Consider the following 18,947-nt stretch of genomic DNA (forward strand, 5'->3'; position numbering starts at 1 on the left):
TCCACACATACCCGTGTTCGCGCATCCCCTCAACATCAGCGTAGTTTGCTCGCTGATGGCTATGGATATGTGCTGAACACGGGTTCTTCCATGCCTTTTCGATCTCATTGTATAGATCGGGCAGGAATGGATGGCTCATGGGAGCTGGAGCGTTATGGCTGGAAAGAAACCGTTCGTACACTCTGCCATAAGCGGTCTATTCCCTCACACGCTCCTACGGCAGCAAAGCCACGCTGAAGTGCGTTCCATAACACTCAACAACTCAACATATGGCTGTGAGGGTTCAGGTTGTATATCCTCTTTACCTTCATCAGCCATTTTCTGCTTTCTTGGGCTGCAAGCAGAGCACACGCTTCCAGATCAGAGGATGTTAGTTTTTTTCTTTCTTTTTCTTTTGACAACACATCCTCATCCAGTAGCTCAATCTCGCGAGCCTCCGAGGGACCTGAATCACCTGGCACAGATGTCTGTCCCTCTTTCCTTGAGAAGAGGGCCAGACGAGAGAGGAGTTTTCTCAGGGAAAATCTCACAGTTGGCACAAACAGTTCCCTCAAGAACTGATTGTGCTTGCTCTGAGCCCAAACAGTAAACACACAAGTTGTGTGTGTGTCATAAAGTGTCAATATCTTAGACACAGATCCACACACTTCCTGAAGTGTTTTTCACAAGCCATGATTACCTTTTGAAGTTTCAGGTTGAAGCGTACAAAAAACAGTCCCTGAAGGTGAAAAGAGGATGACATGGGCTCAGGTCGGACTCGGGCTTATTTAGCTTCTCTCCTTTCATTGTGCCCATAATATACGTGCAGAGCACACGTCACATAGTGTGTATGAAATAGTGTTATATTTATTAGAATATAAATATTATACATCGCCTAAGCAACACAAACGCAATACGCACGCGTCACTCCCGTGCATTAACAGGTGACAGTTGACCATGCAGAGGATCAGGGAGAAGTTGGATTTTTTTTTTTTTATTAATATTATTTAACATTAGCCAGTTGGCGAAAAGCTCTTCATTTTTGAACATTGTTTTGAACATTGTTCTTCAGTTACTGAAAAGCAAAGAAAGGTAGACCATTTATTTACTTATTTTTGCGGTTGAATCCCGTAGCGCTATATTCTCTACTGCATGCTTATGCTTCTCTCTAATGGACAGTCTGTTCAATATTTGTGGGCATGATTGGGCATGATGTTGCAGGCCTATAATAAAAGTTTACCTTTTAGCGTCTGACATCACATTGTAACATTGATTAAATTCCATTACTTTTGATTTTTGGATGAAAAAAAAAAAAAAAAAAAAAAGATTTATGTTGATTCAATGCAGTTAACATTGACACATTGACAATGATTCAGCATTGTTTCGATGGTGGCTTGCTATCTGGGTTGTTTTCTAAGGTCAATGTTTGCCATCTCTAAGAAGTAAAAAATCTGACACTTAATAAATATCAATGTAATTACAAATATTGATGTCTTTTTTTAAAATTAGATTCTGGATGAGATTAAATATAAAGTAATGTTTCTTAATGGGAAACATGTTTTATTAAATTCATATCTTTTTGTTTGTTTAAAACATATAGATAATTAAATCTATATCTATTTGATTGGAGAAAACAAATAATTTCTAATACATATTATTTCTTAAATTATATTTTTTGTTTTGATTAAATCTATATATCTTTTTGTTTAGGTCAAAAATAGAATTTCAATTAATTGACTTTATTCAACAAGAAAAATATACCTTGTGCCAGGTTTTATAAAATAGTTTTCATAGACAGAGAAAATATTGTCTATTTTTCATTGGCTCAAGTTATAAAATATAGATGTGAACCATAACCCTATTTTTTTATTTTTAATTGGATGAATGAAAATATTTTTTCAGTGTAAAATTTTTAATTGGATTAATGAAAACCTTTTTTCAGTGCTGGACTGATCTGGGCCACACTCCTCCCACCAGCAATCTGCGCTCATGATGTTTGCCGTGATCCATGCTGTGCCATCATTGCCACACATGGCCCAGCTCCGGCTGACAGGATGCATGCCATTGCCGACAGGAGGCCAGCAGTGCCAGCATGAGGACACATTCGGGCCAAGATCGCTTGCTATGTGGGAAGATGCCCTGTCCATTGGGGATTTGCCCGGGTTTAGCTTAAGTAAGCTTAAGTAAATATACTTAAAAGGTCAGTATTTTTTCAAATTATTCATAAGATTCATTCAACTTTTCCAGAAGATGAGGCAGCAATGTCTTAGAACATGTTTTATAAATCTCTATGTAGTATGTTACAATTCCAAATGTTTATTGTACATAAACAAACAGAGAAACGACAACAACAAAAAATGCTTCCTTCATTAAAAGCCTAATAGAATGAGCTGACGAGTGACAAAATAGCTTCAAACTTGATGTGGTTAAAGCAATCCTCCGACCAAGGTGAGAAAACCAGAAAACTATTGGTGTGGAGGATAAAAAGATACAAACTATCAGAACCAGCAAGCCATCAGGCCCAGGAGCTTATCCACTGTTCATACTTTGTACCACTTCCATCAATTCTTCAATACTTATGCTGTTTTCCAGATTAAGTTTTGTATCTTCTGAAGCTGAAGCATCCAAGCATTCAGAAGGATATACATTTTCATAGTATAATTTCCATTGGATCAGTCAAGGTTTGTCCATTATTTAGCTAAACAGAGTTGAAAGTTCTGATAGTTTGTATCATTTTATTCTCCACACCAATAGTTTTCTGGTTTTCTCACCTTGGTCATAGGATTGCTTTAACCACATCAAGTTTGTAGCTATTTTGTCACTCGTCAGCTCATTCTATTAGGCTTTTAATGAAGGAAGGATTTTTTTTTTTTTTTTTTGTCTGTATATGTACAATAAACATTTGGAATTGTAACATACTACATTGTTGTAATGTGCCCTATCAATCATGTATGCAAAGCAAAACAAGGATATTATCTGGCTGAAGTAAAAACAAAGACAGGCCAATTTTAATAGAGATTTATATGTATTCTTTTCCAAAATACTATAAATTGCAATGCATTTTGGAAAGTATTATGCTGTAAAAACATGATTCTTTGATGACCAGCTGAGTGTGAACCTGACAATTTCATACACACAGCACATCATATATTTGTGTAAAATAAACTTATAAAGTTGTGAATAAACCAGAAAACTTACATGAAGCAAAGGGATTTTATTACAATATAGAATATAAAATAAATATGCATATTTTCTCATATAACAGTCATTTGTACACTGAAATAACTTGAAAAAACAGAAAGTAAGAATGTGTTGTCTACATTTTTGCACATACGCATACAAGGGAGTCAATGTGAGATAGTCTCCTATGTCTAAAAAGGCCATGTTATGTAATTTGCAAGTATTTGATTTACACTGTCAACTATTGTAATTAGTCAGCCTGTAACACCAGGGACAGATGACTGTCTGAAAGGACATAATATAATAGTGTCTCTAAAACGGGTGGATAAGAGAGAGAGAGAGAGAGAGAGAGAGAGAGAGAGAGAGAGAGAGAGAGAGAGAGAGAGAGAGAGAGAGAGAGAGAGAGAGAGAGAGAGAGAGAGAGAGAGAGAGAGAGAGAGAGAGAGAGAGAGAGAGAGCGAGAGAGAGAGAGAGAGAGAGCTGTTGCCTAAAAAAACAATATCATCATGTTGGCTAAAAATTCCACATAATCAGATGTTGTTGATTCTATGGGCCTTGTTCTATTGGACTTTATAAAGTTATTAAAATTTCTCTGCATTCACATTGACAATAATCAGAGATATTTGATAACTCATAATCAGAATGCATGCGTAATGACTGTGTAATGTAACTGGTAATAAAGTGCTACTGCATCTAAATATTTTAGAAGGAAACATCTATAATATATTACAGGTATATTTCAGTGACTGCTCCAATCCAATCTTTAAAAAAATACCTGCAAAGGGAGCAAGAATTCATGGGGAGGCATTGTGAAAAGCAAGCCAACAGGATGAATATGTGGAAAAATTAAATAGTTTAAGGTTTGGAATAAAAATATTAATAAACACATGCAAATGTTCCATCAGAGGACAAATGTCTAAACATAGAGGTCTCTATCATGTAAATACATATATAAGTGTATTTGCTTGCTTATTATTATATCATTAAAGCCATATGTTATAGTGTCTAAAAAATACAACAATAAAAACCAAACATCATATTCATAAGGAATACTTTACATTTACCACTAAATAATTCCGTAATTACAGTGCAACATATTATAACATGGCAATTATTTTAAATGCTGTACATATAAAACTCATTTTAAAAACATTCATTGAAGCCCGTTTCAGAAAGCATAAACATTAGTAAGAATTATAAATAGGACAATAATATATGGGCATCTCCTTCAAGCTAGTCAGATCATGACTGTAGAGAATCAAGCTGATTTCTGCCTTGTATACCAATCATAAATCCAATCACAAAACAGTTGTATTGAAAATAACACCATGGTTACCAAAAACGGTATTAAAAAGACAGAAAGACATTCTGCAGAAGACAATAAAAATTAATTGAAAAAGAAAGGGAAAAAAATCCATGAGCTGAGATTTTTCAGTATAAAGGTTACAAGGAGAGATAGATAAACACCCTTATTTCTAAAACACCATAATATACAAAATGTAAGCAACTTGTAATTAGATGTAGAAGACACTCAACAGGCTGCCGTGAACTACTGGGCTGCTCAAACAGAGACTTGACCGGTAGAAAGTGCAAAGAACTGGCTCACCAGATGCTAGAGCCAAATCTCTAAACCAGTGTGTTCTCAAGTGGGGCGTCATGACCCACAAATGGGTCTCTTATGACAGAGTTGTGGAACAGCGGGGGGGAAAAACAATGGCAGATACAACTAACCATATCGTAAAATAAGGGCATTTTCCATATTTGATGTCTACTGTAAAATATGCATCCTGAAGCAAAACCTGAATGCTTTAACCAATACAACATGCTACATGGAATTTTTTTTTATTTTTTTATAGACAAATCAATATATGTAGGCAAACCTATTCCGGTTACTTTAGGTTTATAAACTTAGTGCCAATAGCCACCCAAAACTGAATCAGACCATGAGTTTGGCCTAAAAATCCCTACTCATCACTAAGCATGCAGGAAAATATCTGCCAATCAACACTGTTGCATTCTGGACTGCATTGTTTGTATATATATATATACACACACAGACTGTATATTCCCACAGTGCAGTCTTTTACAGCAGGAAAGAATGAGGACATTTAGTGACAATGCTAATTTGTCATATATTAAGTTACATATGGGTACATTGGGTAAACATCTACCCAAATGACTGTATAACATGATTACCTTCAGTGATTCAATAGTACAATTGTAGGTTATAAAATAAATTGTGAAGTTTTGTGAAAATGTTGGTCTTTTCTGTAAGATTTTCTTTTCTTTCTTTTTTTTTTTTTTTGCATAGAACTCCTTACTGAAAAACATCATAAATCAGCCAGTTTAGCCAGGCTGGGAGACTGTCTAACAGCAGCTAATACCAGAAAATCAGATTAGGCTGGTTGAAGCGTGTTTTTATAGCAGGGGCATGTAAAGTTTGTTTCCCATGCATAGTGGAAGCCAGACCAGGCCTTCCCAGGCATCCCGATTTATCCAGGATAGACCCAAGATAGCTAGCTAGGTAAGCTAGAGAGACGCCCATATGACAAAGAAAAGGTGTTTTGCTGTCACTGTAAATGTCCATTTTCTGTTGCCCACATTCAACTCATTCTCATTTCGCATTTAGTGTCATTTTTGCATGCATGCAGGGTTTGAGCATTAAATTGGGTGGGGAAGATGATCGAATTTAGGTATTTTCCTCATACAAAACTTTGGGGTTGGAAGACTTTGTTGGAGTATTTGTAATTTGTGCCTGTTACATGTTTTATAATGTTTTTACATTGTAGTATATTGATAAATGGTTAAGTTTAGAACTAGGGTTCGGGCTAGGTGCTCAAAATATATACTTAATAGTGTAATGTAACTAAAAATGTTGTAGCCGATAAAACTGAAAATCATATTTCAACATAACATGACAAAATTATGACCCAACATAAATTCTCATGACCTTCATGTCAGTCTTATGATGTTAAAGGTTTCTCATTGAAAAAATAAAATGTTATTTACTGTAATTTCACATGTAAATGTCACAATCTACAGAAACAATATGTTTGTCATTATTTATTTTGCTCAAAATATGGGGAAACTGTAATAAAACAAAGGAAATGTCCAGGAAGAAAGCAGAAAAATTAAACTGAAGATATGACACCAAATATGATATGCACCAACTATACTGTACAATAGATCATCTTATGATGAAAATCTTTGATGAAATAAAAAACATCATATGAAACTAATGTTATTCCATCATTATTTCAGACAATGGTGGCTGGACATAAAAAAAATCCAGCCTCTGTTTCTCCTAGTTTGAGACTTATAAATATCAGAAAATGTGATAAACACATACAGTCAGAAGAGTGCAGAATCAGAAATATGTATACTTTGTATGTCACATCCTCATAAAGAAAAGTACCCTATGTACACTTCACTTTGATGTATGAAGAAACCCAGAAGAGAGGGTGGAAAATAGTGGTGGGGGGGCATTTGATTTTGATCACTTTCACAAGAAATACAAAGTATATAAAAAAAATAAAAAAAAGAATGCACAAAAATTAAATTGGGACAGAAGAGAGACTCAGGAGTATGATGGCAGCAACTGACCATTAGCTACATTCTTCTACGAACAGTTTGATTGAAATCAATTGTCAGTCTAAGTCACAACAATTTGTGTGGGTGACTACAATACACTTGGGTAACATTATCCTTCAGGGTCTTTTAAACTGACTCACTTTCATAAAGCTTATAACAAGAGATAGTCTAAAGACTCTGATTCAAGATTTCCTCAGAATCCCGTTTAAGCTCGTATTTTCCCCATGTTGCCGCTTAATTGTGCAACAGAAATGACTTGCAGCTTGTCTAACACACCACAATATTTCAGTGTTTCAAAGACAGCTTGGAAGGACCTGTAAGATATACAGCTGAAGCCTCATCTTTGCCTGATGAGACATCCAACTTTTAATGAACTTTTTCTTAATGAAAAAAAAAAAAACTTCCAGTCCACATACTGAGCTCAAATAACACAAAAATAACTGCACTTCAAAAAACAAAACCCAACAATAATCAGATTATAAAAGCATATAAAACACTAAACAAACAGGAGACAAAATAAGTCACAGAAGCAGTTCAACTGCTAGCTGCCCCAGATGAGACACACATGAAAGTCAATCACATGCAAATTCTCACACACACGCGCACACACACACACACACACACACACACACACACACACACACACACACACACACACACACACACACACACACACACACACACACACACACAGATTTAGGGATTTTAGTCCTGACCAAAATCATAAAACATGTTCTTCTGCAAAAAAGAGAGAGTACACCATGTCCTTGTTCTTTGATAGCTGATGTTATTTTTATAGTGTATTTTTGAAGAAAAAAAAAAGAAACAAACTCTCTTACACAACAAAAGAAGATGTGTGTAGTAATGCAGTGGTGCACGGTAGCTGAGAGATGTTCTCCACTCACACAGAGTCATGCTGGGTTTCATTTCTTTCAATAAGTGCTCTTTCTTCTTCAGTCTTTATAATATACACACATATTTTACACAAATCCAGTCTCTGCTCTACTGTCTGTACATGCAGGCAGCTCGCTTTACTAGGAGACAGGAGAAGGAGAAAGATAAACGGGGATTTCAGTTCCTATGTACAATTGCTTATATACCGTAAATGTCTCTATTTGATATAGGTGTGTCATATGGGGGCGTCTCAGAAAGGCTTGAGATGATAAATCAACACTAATGGGTGGTAGAATCAACCCACGAGCCAATTTTCCGTTGCAAGCACACATATCAGTCCCAAAGGGACAGATACACCATCACATACATTTACAGGGTAAAATAATCCCAGGAATTGTATCCTAACACCATGCCGCAACCTCAGATGTAGTTTACTTCCTGTCTGATCCAAGTTAATCTGAGATTTTGTCCTAACCAGCACAACCGTGACAGGACGTTGCGATGGGTAGTCCAACATACTTACTGGTCCAAAATCATAACTCTACTTCAAACATGAAATATCTCTGTCATGTCATGCAGAAGTTTCACATTCAGTGAGGATGGACATATTACTTTTCACTGGAACACCAGAAGAGGCTGAGATTTGGTAGATGTGACACCCTTGAGAGTCTGCCAGTGGGACACCACCGTTAAAAAGCCATTGTAACAAGCCTTGTGTCACTTCTTTCTGTAACTACGACCTGAATAGCATTTGGCTGATCATTTTGAGAGTGTGAAAATGCTAAACAGTCAGCAGATGATGGTATAGTTGGTGTTGGAGCTGGTAAACTTTTGAAATGTATTGAAATACTGTTGAGATATTGAGGCAAATGTTCAATGTTGATTGTTGATTATGGATCTGGTTCTTCAGAGGTGTTTGAGGGGAAGGGATTGCTAAGTTGTGCTTTGATTGGAGTGGCATTTGTTGAGAATTGTAGGATGGCAGGCGGCTTTGATTTGGAAAAAAATTGGGTTTTATGTTTATATTGGGACAAACCCCGACTTTTCTTCGACAACACAGACTTGCCTGGTTTTATGCTCGTGGTTAATGTTTCTTTGAAGTGCTTATGTATGGTTTTGAGTCTCAGTATCGATGAGACTGATGAGAGTGCTGAGATGAGGACGAATATCCCATAGTGCTTTGCGACTGGGTGGAGCCTTGGACATTGCTCTGGTAACCAAGCCGAGAACTGGAGTGCTGTAATGAAAGAAAGTGAGAAAAAAAGTTAAATTATTATAAAAAATTAAGCATTCAGCATGATTTAACTGTTGTCTGTAGCGAACTGTAATCTTATGGGTCTTGTTTATTTATTGCATATTAGGGGTGTAACGATCCCCTTCTGTCACGATTCGATACATATCACCACACTGAACTCACGATACCATATTATTGCGATACTCCAAGACATATGATAAAAGGTTAACAAAAAATTTACTGTTGATTAAAATGCTAAATTTGGTATTACATTGGGGGTGTAAAAGAAATGGAGACGCCAGAATAAAAATATTCATGATTCTGAAGCTGAAAATACAGAATTATTTTAGACGAATATGTTTGCACTCTTTCACTGACTAGATACATTTAAAATAATGTTGGACACTTTTTATTGGTAACATCAGACATTTGGCCTTATCAGGACTCACAAATATTCCCCCATTGCCTTATTACACATTATATTCAACATTATATATAGTAGTTTAATGTAGTACTGACACTAAAACTCTGTAAACTTGTATTTTTCATTTAGGTAAATTATATACAATACATACTGTCACTATCCACAATACATATTGATGCATTTTTGTATCGTGATATATTGTGACATGATATATTGTTACACCCCTATTGCATATTTTTATGTACACTGTAAAACCTAATTAATGTTAAAACAAAATTGTTGACTACATATACAACAATTTGTTGAACTTGATCATAAAAAAACAACAACTAACAATCTGTACTATTTCTGAAATGCTCTTCCTCAAGACATTCGTCAAGCATCCACCCTTCTCTCCTTCAAAAACCTCTTTAAAACTCTTTCTCTGAATATTACACTTCAGCTCTCGGTCTGGAAATTGTACCTTGTTATGGATATGTTATTTGTTTGAATCCCTCTTTGTTTGAATCTTTAACCTAACTTTGCAATCGACCTCTGTAAATTACTTTCTGCCCTTGGTGTGTGTATTGTGCTTCGATGTTTATTTGCTTCTGTACCTTAACCTATCTTCGTAAAGCAACCTTGGGTGTTGAAAAGCAGCTATATAAATAAATAAATAAATATTATTATTTGGTTCCTGTACTCAGAAAGCCCAAGATGATAAAGTGGCAAATAAAAGCCAGAAAAAGTAAAACAAAGCGAATTCATAATTTTTTATTGCCGCAATGCACTCTGGGAGACAGCATAGTACTTGTGGTTACGTAGATGACACTTTTTGTTGCTGAACCCAAATGATAAACTGCTTATCTGATGTTTCTCTTGTAAATGTTGTATATAGACCAAACTTGGAAGTTCTAGGGAGTGGGTGCCTTTATTTTTGTAATGCTTTTCTCCTGTTTAAAGTAGAGAGGGAGTCAGGGAACTATTTTGTTGTTTCTTTCCTTTCTCTTTCCTTAAGGGAAGTGTAGATTGGGTCCCTGTAGTTAGAGGTATTTTGTTTATGTTTTTTTTTTTTGGCTTTTTTTTTTGGCTTTTTTTTTCAAAAATAAGTCGTTATTTTTGGGTTTTTATTGCACACAAAAAGTATTCTCGTCACTTGATAAACTTAAGGTTGAGTCACTGTAGTCACTTGGACTATTTTAACAATGTTTTTACTAACTCTTCTGGACCGGCAGAATGAAATGACCTTGCAGCCTATGGAGGAGTGATCCAGCTCTCAGATTTCATCAAACATATCTTAATTTGTGTTCCGAAGATGAACGAAGGTCTTACGGGGTTTGAACGACATGAGGGAGAGTAATTACTGACAGAATTTTCATTTTCGGGTGAACTAATCATTCTCTTGTTGCTGGATTCACTCTCTTAAAGGGGTCATATGATGCTTTTTAATGTTTTTCTTTTCCTTTAGTGTGTAATGTATCTATTTGTGATCTGCAAAGTTACAAAGCTCATAGTCTCCCACAAAGTGATTTATTCTATCTATCAGAGAACATTGATCCAGACCTGCCTAAAATGCCTCGATCGAAGTCCAGATATTACTTCCTCGAACATCTACATCACAATGTGAAATATTGGCATAATTCCCACCCAAAGGCATACGTAAAGAATATGAGGCTTTAGTGAATTGTAAAGTTGTCGTAATTTAGTAGGGACACTGTGTTTTGATGCGAAAGCAAAACCCCATTTGCTTTCAGAGGTTAAGATTTATTTATAAAGTTGTTCCTGAACAGAAGGAGGGACTTTGCAGAAATTAGCTGGGAATAGAGGAGCTCCAATAATGTACAGTATGTGAAAAATAATGTGTTTTAAATAAAGCATGTTAACTTATTCTATTACACCCAATAATCAAAATAATGAACTTTTAAAATAGCATCATATGACCCCTTTAAGAGAGCAAGAGTTCGTCTGTTGTTCAGCGTAGACTACTGTAACTCCGGATTACAAGTGTCTGTCAAACATCATTTCTAAATCCACTTACTTTTTCCAGCTCGCATTATGAATGATTACTCAATGTTTTAATAAAAATGAAAAAAGTACAGTATTTATATGTTATTAGTTTAGTCAGTTTTAGAGTCACAATTTTCTAATGTTCACACCAGAATGGTATCCGTTTAAAATGATTATACTGTTATTATGACTGGTTGGACGCTAGGTTGTGCTAGGGCACATGTGCAGTGCTTTCAGCAGTGTGTCTGAGAGAGTTGAGTGCCTGTGTGGAAAGACAGAGGAACTGTATTATTTAAGGCTATTCTGTTTGTAAAGATATTTGTGAATGGCCAAATATCATTCAGTTGATCAGCGATATTCTCTCACCGATGACGTCTTGCCTCTTTCTTCACATTGATTTCTGCTCTAACTCCCGTTGCTTGTGTCTCCTGCTATCCTGATTAGTATTAGAGTTGTCCAGGGGAGCAGTTCAGTTTTCTTGGGATCTCTTTTTATCAGTAACACTATCAGCTTCACTCGCGGATATGAATAATGAAAATATCCTTGACTGTCTTTTTAACATTTTGCCGATATTAACATATTTTTACTAGGGCTGTCAAAAGATTAATCGCGATTAATCGCATCCAAAATAAAAGTTTGTTTTTAATAATAAATGTGTGTGTACTGTGTATAATTAAATGTGTATATATAAATACACACACATGCATGTATATATTTAAGAAAAATGTGTTATTTATATATAAAAAAAATATATTTATATACAATATAAACTATATAAATATATATACAGTATATGTATGCAAATATTTCTTAAATATATACATGCAAGTGTGTGTATTTATATATACAAAATAATTATACACATACACACACATATATTATGTAAACACAAACTTTTATTTTGGATGCGATTAATCGCGATTAATCTTTTGACAGCCCTAATTTTTACTAAAATAATTTGTCGGGTATTCGTCACGACAAACTTTCAGCTGCTCACTGCGCGCAAAACAAAAAGCAGTAAGCACCAACCAATGAGAGTGATTTTGAGCTTAAGAAAGCTGATTGGTCAAAAATATTTATGTTCAAGGCCAATAGAAAATACCAAATACATCTGCATAAACCTGTGCTCGCTCTGTCTCATACATGTGCACATACTGTCACCATGTAATCCACTTGCTAATGCTGGATCGCTTAAAAACAAATACCGCGGTTCAAAAATCCCAAATATGACATTTTCCGGAACAGGATCAGGTAGGATCCGGCTGAAATTAAGCACTGATCTGGTTTGAATAATATTTCCATTTGTGGTCTGGCTATTCCTATCTCTGATCATAAGCTTATTACTTTTGATTTTACATTGATCGGTCCGACAAAATGTACTCTCCCTTTTCCCCCATGGGGCTGATCATAACTGTATCCAGCTTATCCCACTGTATCGCACAGCCCTACGGAGGGGAAAACTTTAACCAGACAGTTTAAGAACTGGACTGAAGATTCTATCTCAATCCCACAAGGGTGTAATGAATGTAAAGACTGGGACATTTTTAAAGAGTCCTGTGCTGACATTGATGATCTCTGATGTTGTTAGCTACTATGTGTCTTGTCTTTGTTGATAACAATGCTCCTGAAAAGTCTGTAACGGTATATCCAAACATCAACCCATGGATAACTAAATCACTCAAGGTACTGTTAAAAAAAAATGACAGCATGAATTTCAGCTTGAAATCTTTTTTTTTATTTTTTAGATTAATTGATTAAAAAAGAAAGTGAATTTGGAAATAACTAAGGCAATGCTGCGCTACAAAGAAAAGATAGAATGGGAGTTTAAAAAAACAAAACAGTAATTTGGGCTTAGTCTGGGATGACCTGAAAACCATTGTTGGTACAAAGCCTAAAAGAGATTCTACGGTGTCATTGAAAGAGTACAGAGATGATTATTAGCTTGCGCAAGCGATTAATGAATTTTATGTGAGGTTTGATGCACATGATTTTAGGAATATTATTTGTGAGCAGAAAAGGAGTTTATCTGGCAATTAGTCCAGTCATTTTATGAAAAAAGGTTGAACAAATTGCAACAGAAGCAAACTCAACTGAGTTTGTATCCTCAATATGTCCTGAGTAAGGAAAAAAAAGTCCAGAAGAATCCCATTAGGGGAAAGTTTCAAAAAAGACCCAAATATAGCCTATTCATACGCCTATTCATTCTTTTTCTTACGTGAATAGGGTAAAATTTTAACCTTTAGATATCACCATGAAAATTACTGAGTTGATTACTTATATCAAGACAAACAAAAAATGTATTACAAGTTTTTTGAAATTGTTTGTTAACATGGACAAACGGTGCATAATCTAATTACGTATGTGCTAATTTGCATAAATACCACAACAGATCTAAACACAGGGTATAGCCAGGCGAAAATGTCTTGTTGAATCTTGTTGACATATAACAGTAAAATACTTAATGTTAAGGTCTGAACGGAACCCATTACGGCTACCCATGAGCATTAATACATAGAGGCAGGAAGAAATACTTTAGAAACCAGCCTTTATTAATTTTTAAGAGATTGGGTTTGGGGCTGGGTCCGTGGGACTGTTTCTGGGGGACGAGTCTGAGGGAAGAACAGGAGACAATGGTAAGGAGAATGCAGAAGACAAAAGGTAGGCAAAATAAAAAGTGAATCCCCAGAAACAGTCCCACGGACCCAGCCCCAAACCCCATCTCTGCAATAATAATTAATAAAGGCTGGTTTAAAGTACTTCTTCCTGCCTCTATGTATTAATGCTCATGGGTATCCTAAATGGGTTCCATTCAGACCTTAACATTAAGTATTTTACTGTTATGTGTCAACAAGATTCAACAAGACATTTTCACCTGGCTATACCCTGTGTTTAGATCTGTTGTGGTATTTATGCAAATTAGCACATCTGTAATTAGATTATGCACCGTTCGTCCATGTTAACAAACAATTTCAAAAAACTTGTAATACATTTTTTGTTTGTCTTGATGTAAGTAATCAACTCAGTATTTTTCATGATGATATCTAAAGGTTAAGATTTTTACCCTATTCATGTGAGAAAAAGAATGAATAGGCGTATGAATAGGATATATTTGGGTCTTTTTCGAAACTTTTCCCTAATGGGATTCTTCGGGACTTTTTTTTTCCTTACTCAGGACATATTGAGGATACAAAATCAGTTGAGTTTGCTTCTGTTGCAGTTTGTTCAAGGTTGACCCCCATTTTGGCTTAAAATGACTGGACTAAATAGACCGATCAGGATGTAATTAATATGTTTAACCATTCTAAAGCCAGGAAAAACCCGGGCCCTGATAATATAGAGGATCGGCTGCTCATTTCCTCTGCCTAGCAATTGGGATCTATTTTTTTATCATATCTTTCAACTGTTCCTCATTCAAACAGAAGGTGCAGAGATTATGGAAAACCTCCACAGTCATTCCAGTGGCTAAAAATAATCACCCAGTAGTGCTAAATGATTTCAGGCCAGTTGCCTTGACTTCCTTAGTAATGAAGAGTTTTGAGAGATTGCTGAAAAAAAGAGCTTCTTATAAAAGGTAGAAGATTCCTTCAATCCTCTTCAGTTTGCATATTGGGCCAAGTGAGGGTTTTAGTACCGTAAAACAATAGGTTGCTACCATATTTTTTACGGTAAAATAGTGGCAACCACAGCTGCTGTTTTTGTTTTTTACACTGTAGAGGATGCCACGGCCACTTTGTTTAATTCGGTACTTAAGCATTTGGAAGGAATCAAGCATGACCCATGCTAGATTTTATTTGTTGATTTCTCATCTGCTTTTAATAAGATACGACCTCATATTGAGCTTTGGTCTTGATTTTAGCATTGTTGGTTGGATCCTTGACTTTTCAACTGATCAAATTAAGAGAGTAAGGTTGAGTGGTTGTTTGTCTGAGGTGTCGTCCTCATCCACAGGGATGTGTCCTTTCTCCACTCCTGTATATTTGATATAATGATGATTGCCAGGCATGATAAAAGATTTATCTTAAAATTAGCAGATGATTCAGCTATTGTCAGCCTCCTCTGTGCCGACAAAAATGACCATGGCCCTGTTGTAGATGATTTTGTGCAGTGGTGTGATTCCTGTAGATAAATGTGTTTAAAACGAAGGACATGCTTATTGATTTCAGGTGTAATCAAATCACTTTAAAGAGAACAACTATCAACGTGCAGGATGTTGAGGTTGTGGAAAGTATTTGGGCTGTGTGATTGATAATAAGTTGAATTTTAATTTCAATGTTTGTAAAAAGGGCCAACAACGCCTGTTCTATCTGTGGAGACTGTCCAAGTTAAAGTTTGTTTTAACATTGGCAATTTTATTATGGTATGGCAGTCTAAGGGCCATATTTTAATGATCGCATGGTCTAAAACACAGGGCGCAAGTGCACTTAATACGCATCCGAATCCACTTTTGCTAGTTTAACGATGAGAAAAATGGTCGGTTCGCCCAGCGCATCATGGTCTAAAAGGGTTGTCTCTATTCTCTTAATGAGTAATGGGGCGGAATTTGATAGCGGAAAGACTGAACTCCAGAGCGCAAACGGATCTGCTTGTGCGTGAGGTTAAAGTGCCAGATTCTACCATATCTTCATGTACAAAATAATAATCTTTTACATTGTAATCCTTTTATTTTTAATATTTGGCATGTTTGTGTGCTGCTGGGAGTCCCTGTGTGTGTAATAAGCAGAGTGTATGCGCGTTGTTGACCCATCTATAGGCGCACATTACTAACGCGCTCTTTAAATAACAAAAAAAATATTGCGCCATTGACTTTAGAGCAGGTTTCAGTTGGTCAATGGCTCAGTCTGTTTCCGTTCCTCAAAATAGCAACGCGCCAACAATGTGCCTCAACACACCTCGTTTTCAGACCAGCACGCCCATGGGCGCGAATGCATTTTCTATTTAAACATGGCACAGGACGTGAAAATGACCGCCTCTGCTACCTCTGACGTCTCTTTCTCTTACCTGGTAGTCTGTTTGAAGAACACTGGTTCCTGAGGTGCGAGGTTTTTTGTTTGGTGGCCCCTGGTCCTGGCCGTGCTGTAGGGAGGAGCCCGTGTTGGCCCCTGCAGTGCCTGATGTGCCGTTGGTCTGCGCTGAGCTCTGCTGGGTTGGAGCCTGCTGTGTCTGTGTTTGTGTCTGCGTCTGCGCTGCCGTCTGCTGGTGCTGCTGCGTCTGGTTCTAGAGGACACACACAATATCACTGTGGTTTGAAGGATATCTTTGATTTTTCTTTTAGCATTGAAAGCTGGACATTCTTTTTTATTATTTCATAATATCAAACACCAAAACTTTTCTATGACCACATTAAACAAGAAGATCACAGTTCAGTATTCACAGTTTTATTTCAGGGTGGACAATAAACTAAAAAAATTAGATACTGAACTGTTTCCCATTAGATACTGTCAAGTTTTGCAACCATTGATTGTTCTGTGTCAGAATACATGAAGAGAGAAATGAATGGTTTAAGTGAATTATCTCAAGATCTCTTTTAAAAACTATCAGGATTAATTTAGCATTTACATATAGTAATATATAGATGTGAAAAGGTCTTGTGCCAGGGAATGCTACATCAACAACAAAAAAAAGTAATACAGAAATGCATAACAACTAAAAAGAGAACCCTCCCATTTTATTTAGATTAAAACATGCAGATAATATTATAAAATATTATTAGTAACAATAGAAATAGAATAAATTATTTTGATAAATCTATGTAATTGCAACATATACAATGGATTGATTTTGAAATTATTTTATTTATTAAATATTATGTAAAATAAATAGACATTTCATTGATGAAGTTGGTATTTATGTGATATTTACAATCTATCAAATTATCGTCGATCCAACATCCCGCTCTATAAGGGTGTTTTCACATATAGTTCATTTTAAAAGAGCCAAACCCAGAAGATACAGGCAAAAAAAATAAAAAAATAAAAATCAATATGAGTCAACCACTAATTAAAAAACATACATGTCTTGCTCTAAAATCCAATTGGTTGAGTTGCTGTAAAATAGCCAAGATATGCAGATCTGTGATCAGTCAACTGAATCTGTAAGATCAATGGCCATTTGCTTACTCAATGGACACAAGCAAGTCACATGTAGGCTATGTAGGATTCTATATAGAAAATATGATAACATTTCATTTATTGACATGCTGCGCTGCCGTGGTTTGAGGCTGTCAAAGCGTAGTTATGATTTTATCTTAAAATATAAATATACTTCTGAACAAAACACAGGAAATGATTGAATACCGACAGGAATGCACAGGGTATGCGATGACAATGCCTTGTGTTTTGTGGGGGAAACACACAGAAAATGACACAATAGAATGAAAGACGCAGCCTTAAGTAGCCTACCATTACGTGTGCTTTCATGTGTGCATGTTTTTTGTACATGCAAACCTTTGGTAAATAAGGGACTTTGTGTGGTAAGAACCCAATCCAGTTCTGTAGGTCTCTGAGTGTAATGATGGATGTGTGTTTGCGTGTGTTTGCGAGGTTCATTTCGTCAAACACACCCACAGCCATCCCGATATTGTACTACACAGAAAAACATGAACATTATATGAGTTGGCTAAAGTCACTAAATGTAAGAGTAAATATTGGCTCAATAAATACGGTTGCTTTATGCTGCGTGTGTTTGTTTGTTTGCATTTGTTTGCCTTTTGCCTGGATACCTTTCATCCTTCATTGCCCGAGTGCACAGCTTAACAACACTGCTATCTGAGCAGCTTGCTCTGCTGCTCCCTCATTTCTTACACTCAGCTTCCCTCTTGGTTCCACTGGAATTAGTAACATTAGAAATTAGCTGTAGAAACGGTAAGAAAGCAGTCATTTCAGCAGAAGCTTTTATCTAAAGTAGTTCACACTTTTTACAGAGACAATCTCCCTGAAGGACCAAAGTGCCCTGCTCATGGTCACAATGTCCTGTGCAGGGTTGACAACAACTTTTCTAAAGAAAGTGTCAAAACTGCTTATACCTACACTAACTGTTTTTGTTGCACAAATGAAATGCCAAAAAACATTTTAATTGACCTTTAAAAGAAGTAACAGTACTGGAGGCGTTAGGGCCGATCCAAGCGCACTTAGGGTGTGTCCAAATCCACTTTTGCTAGTTCAACGATGGGAATAATGGTCGGCACTCCCAGTGCATCATGGTCTAAAAGGGTTGTCCCTATTCTCTTAATGAGTAATGGGTGTGTTTTGGCGTAACAGGAATAGGTAATAAACCTATTCAGCAATAAATCAGAGTCTCATCTCCCATTCCCTTTAAAAGCGCCATGGCGGATTCGCTATTTACATGACGGAATTTGCAAGCGGAAAAACTGAACGTTTCTCCAGAGCGCAAACGGATCTTCTCGTGGGCGAGGTTAAAGCACGCAAGCAGATCATCTACAGGACAAGCCGGATTCCACCATATCTTTACACAATAATAATCTTTTACATTGTAATTCTTTTATTTTTAATATTTGGCATGTTTGTGTGCTGCTGTGCATTCCTATGTGTGTAATAAGCAGAGTGTATGTGCGTTGTGGACCCGCCTATAGGCTCATATTACTAATGCGCCCTTTAAATAAAATAAAAATACTTCACCATTGACTTTAGACCAGGTTTCAAT

General features: G+C 36.2%; 1 protein-coding gene across 5 annotated transcripts in view; it reads right to left on the minus strand.

The window, feature by feature from the left end:
• Positions 1-3,268: 3,268 nt before the first annotated feature.
• Positions 3,269-18,947, minus strand: part of cdk19 (cyclin dependent kinase 19) — a 53,007-nt gene continuing 37,328 nt past the window's right edge. For all 5 annotated transcript variants that reach the window (XM_079887587.1, XM_079887590.1, XM_079887589.1 and 2 more), the window contains 2 exons: positions 16,287-16,502; positions 3,269-8,881 (listed from right to left, as the gene is read on the minus strand). In XM_079887587.1, the coding sequence (XP_079743713.1) occupies positions 8,768-8,881; positions 16,287-16,502 (330 nt within the window). In that variant the 3' untranslated portion in view covers positions 3,269-8,767. The remainder of the gene's footprint in view (positions 8,882-16,286; positions 16,503-18,947) is intronic.

The sequence above is a fragment of the Squalius cephalus genome (genome assembly GCF_949319135.1).
Source record: "Squalius cephalus genome assembly, chromosome: 12".
NCBI classification, from domain to species: domain Eukaryota; kingdom Metazoa; phylum Chordata; class Actinopteri; order Cypriniformes; family Leuciscidae; genus Squalius; species Squalius cephalus.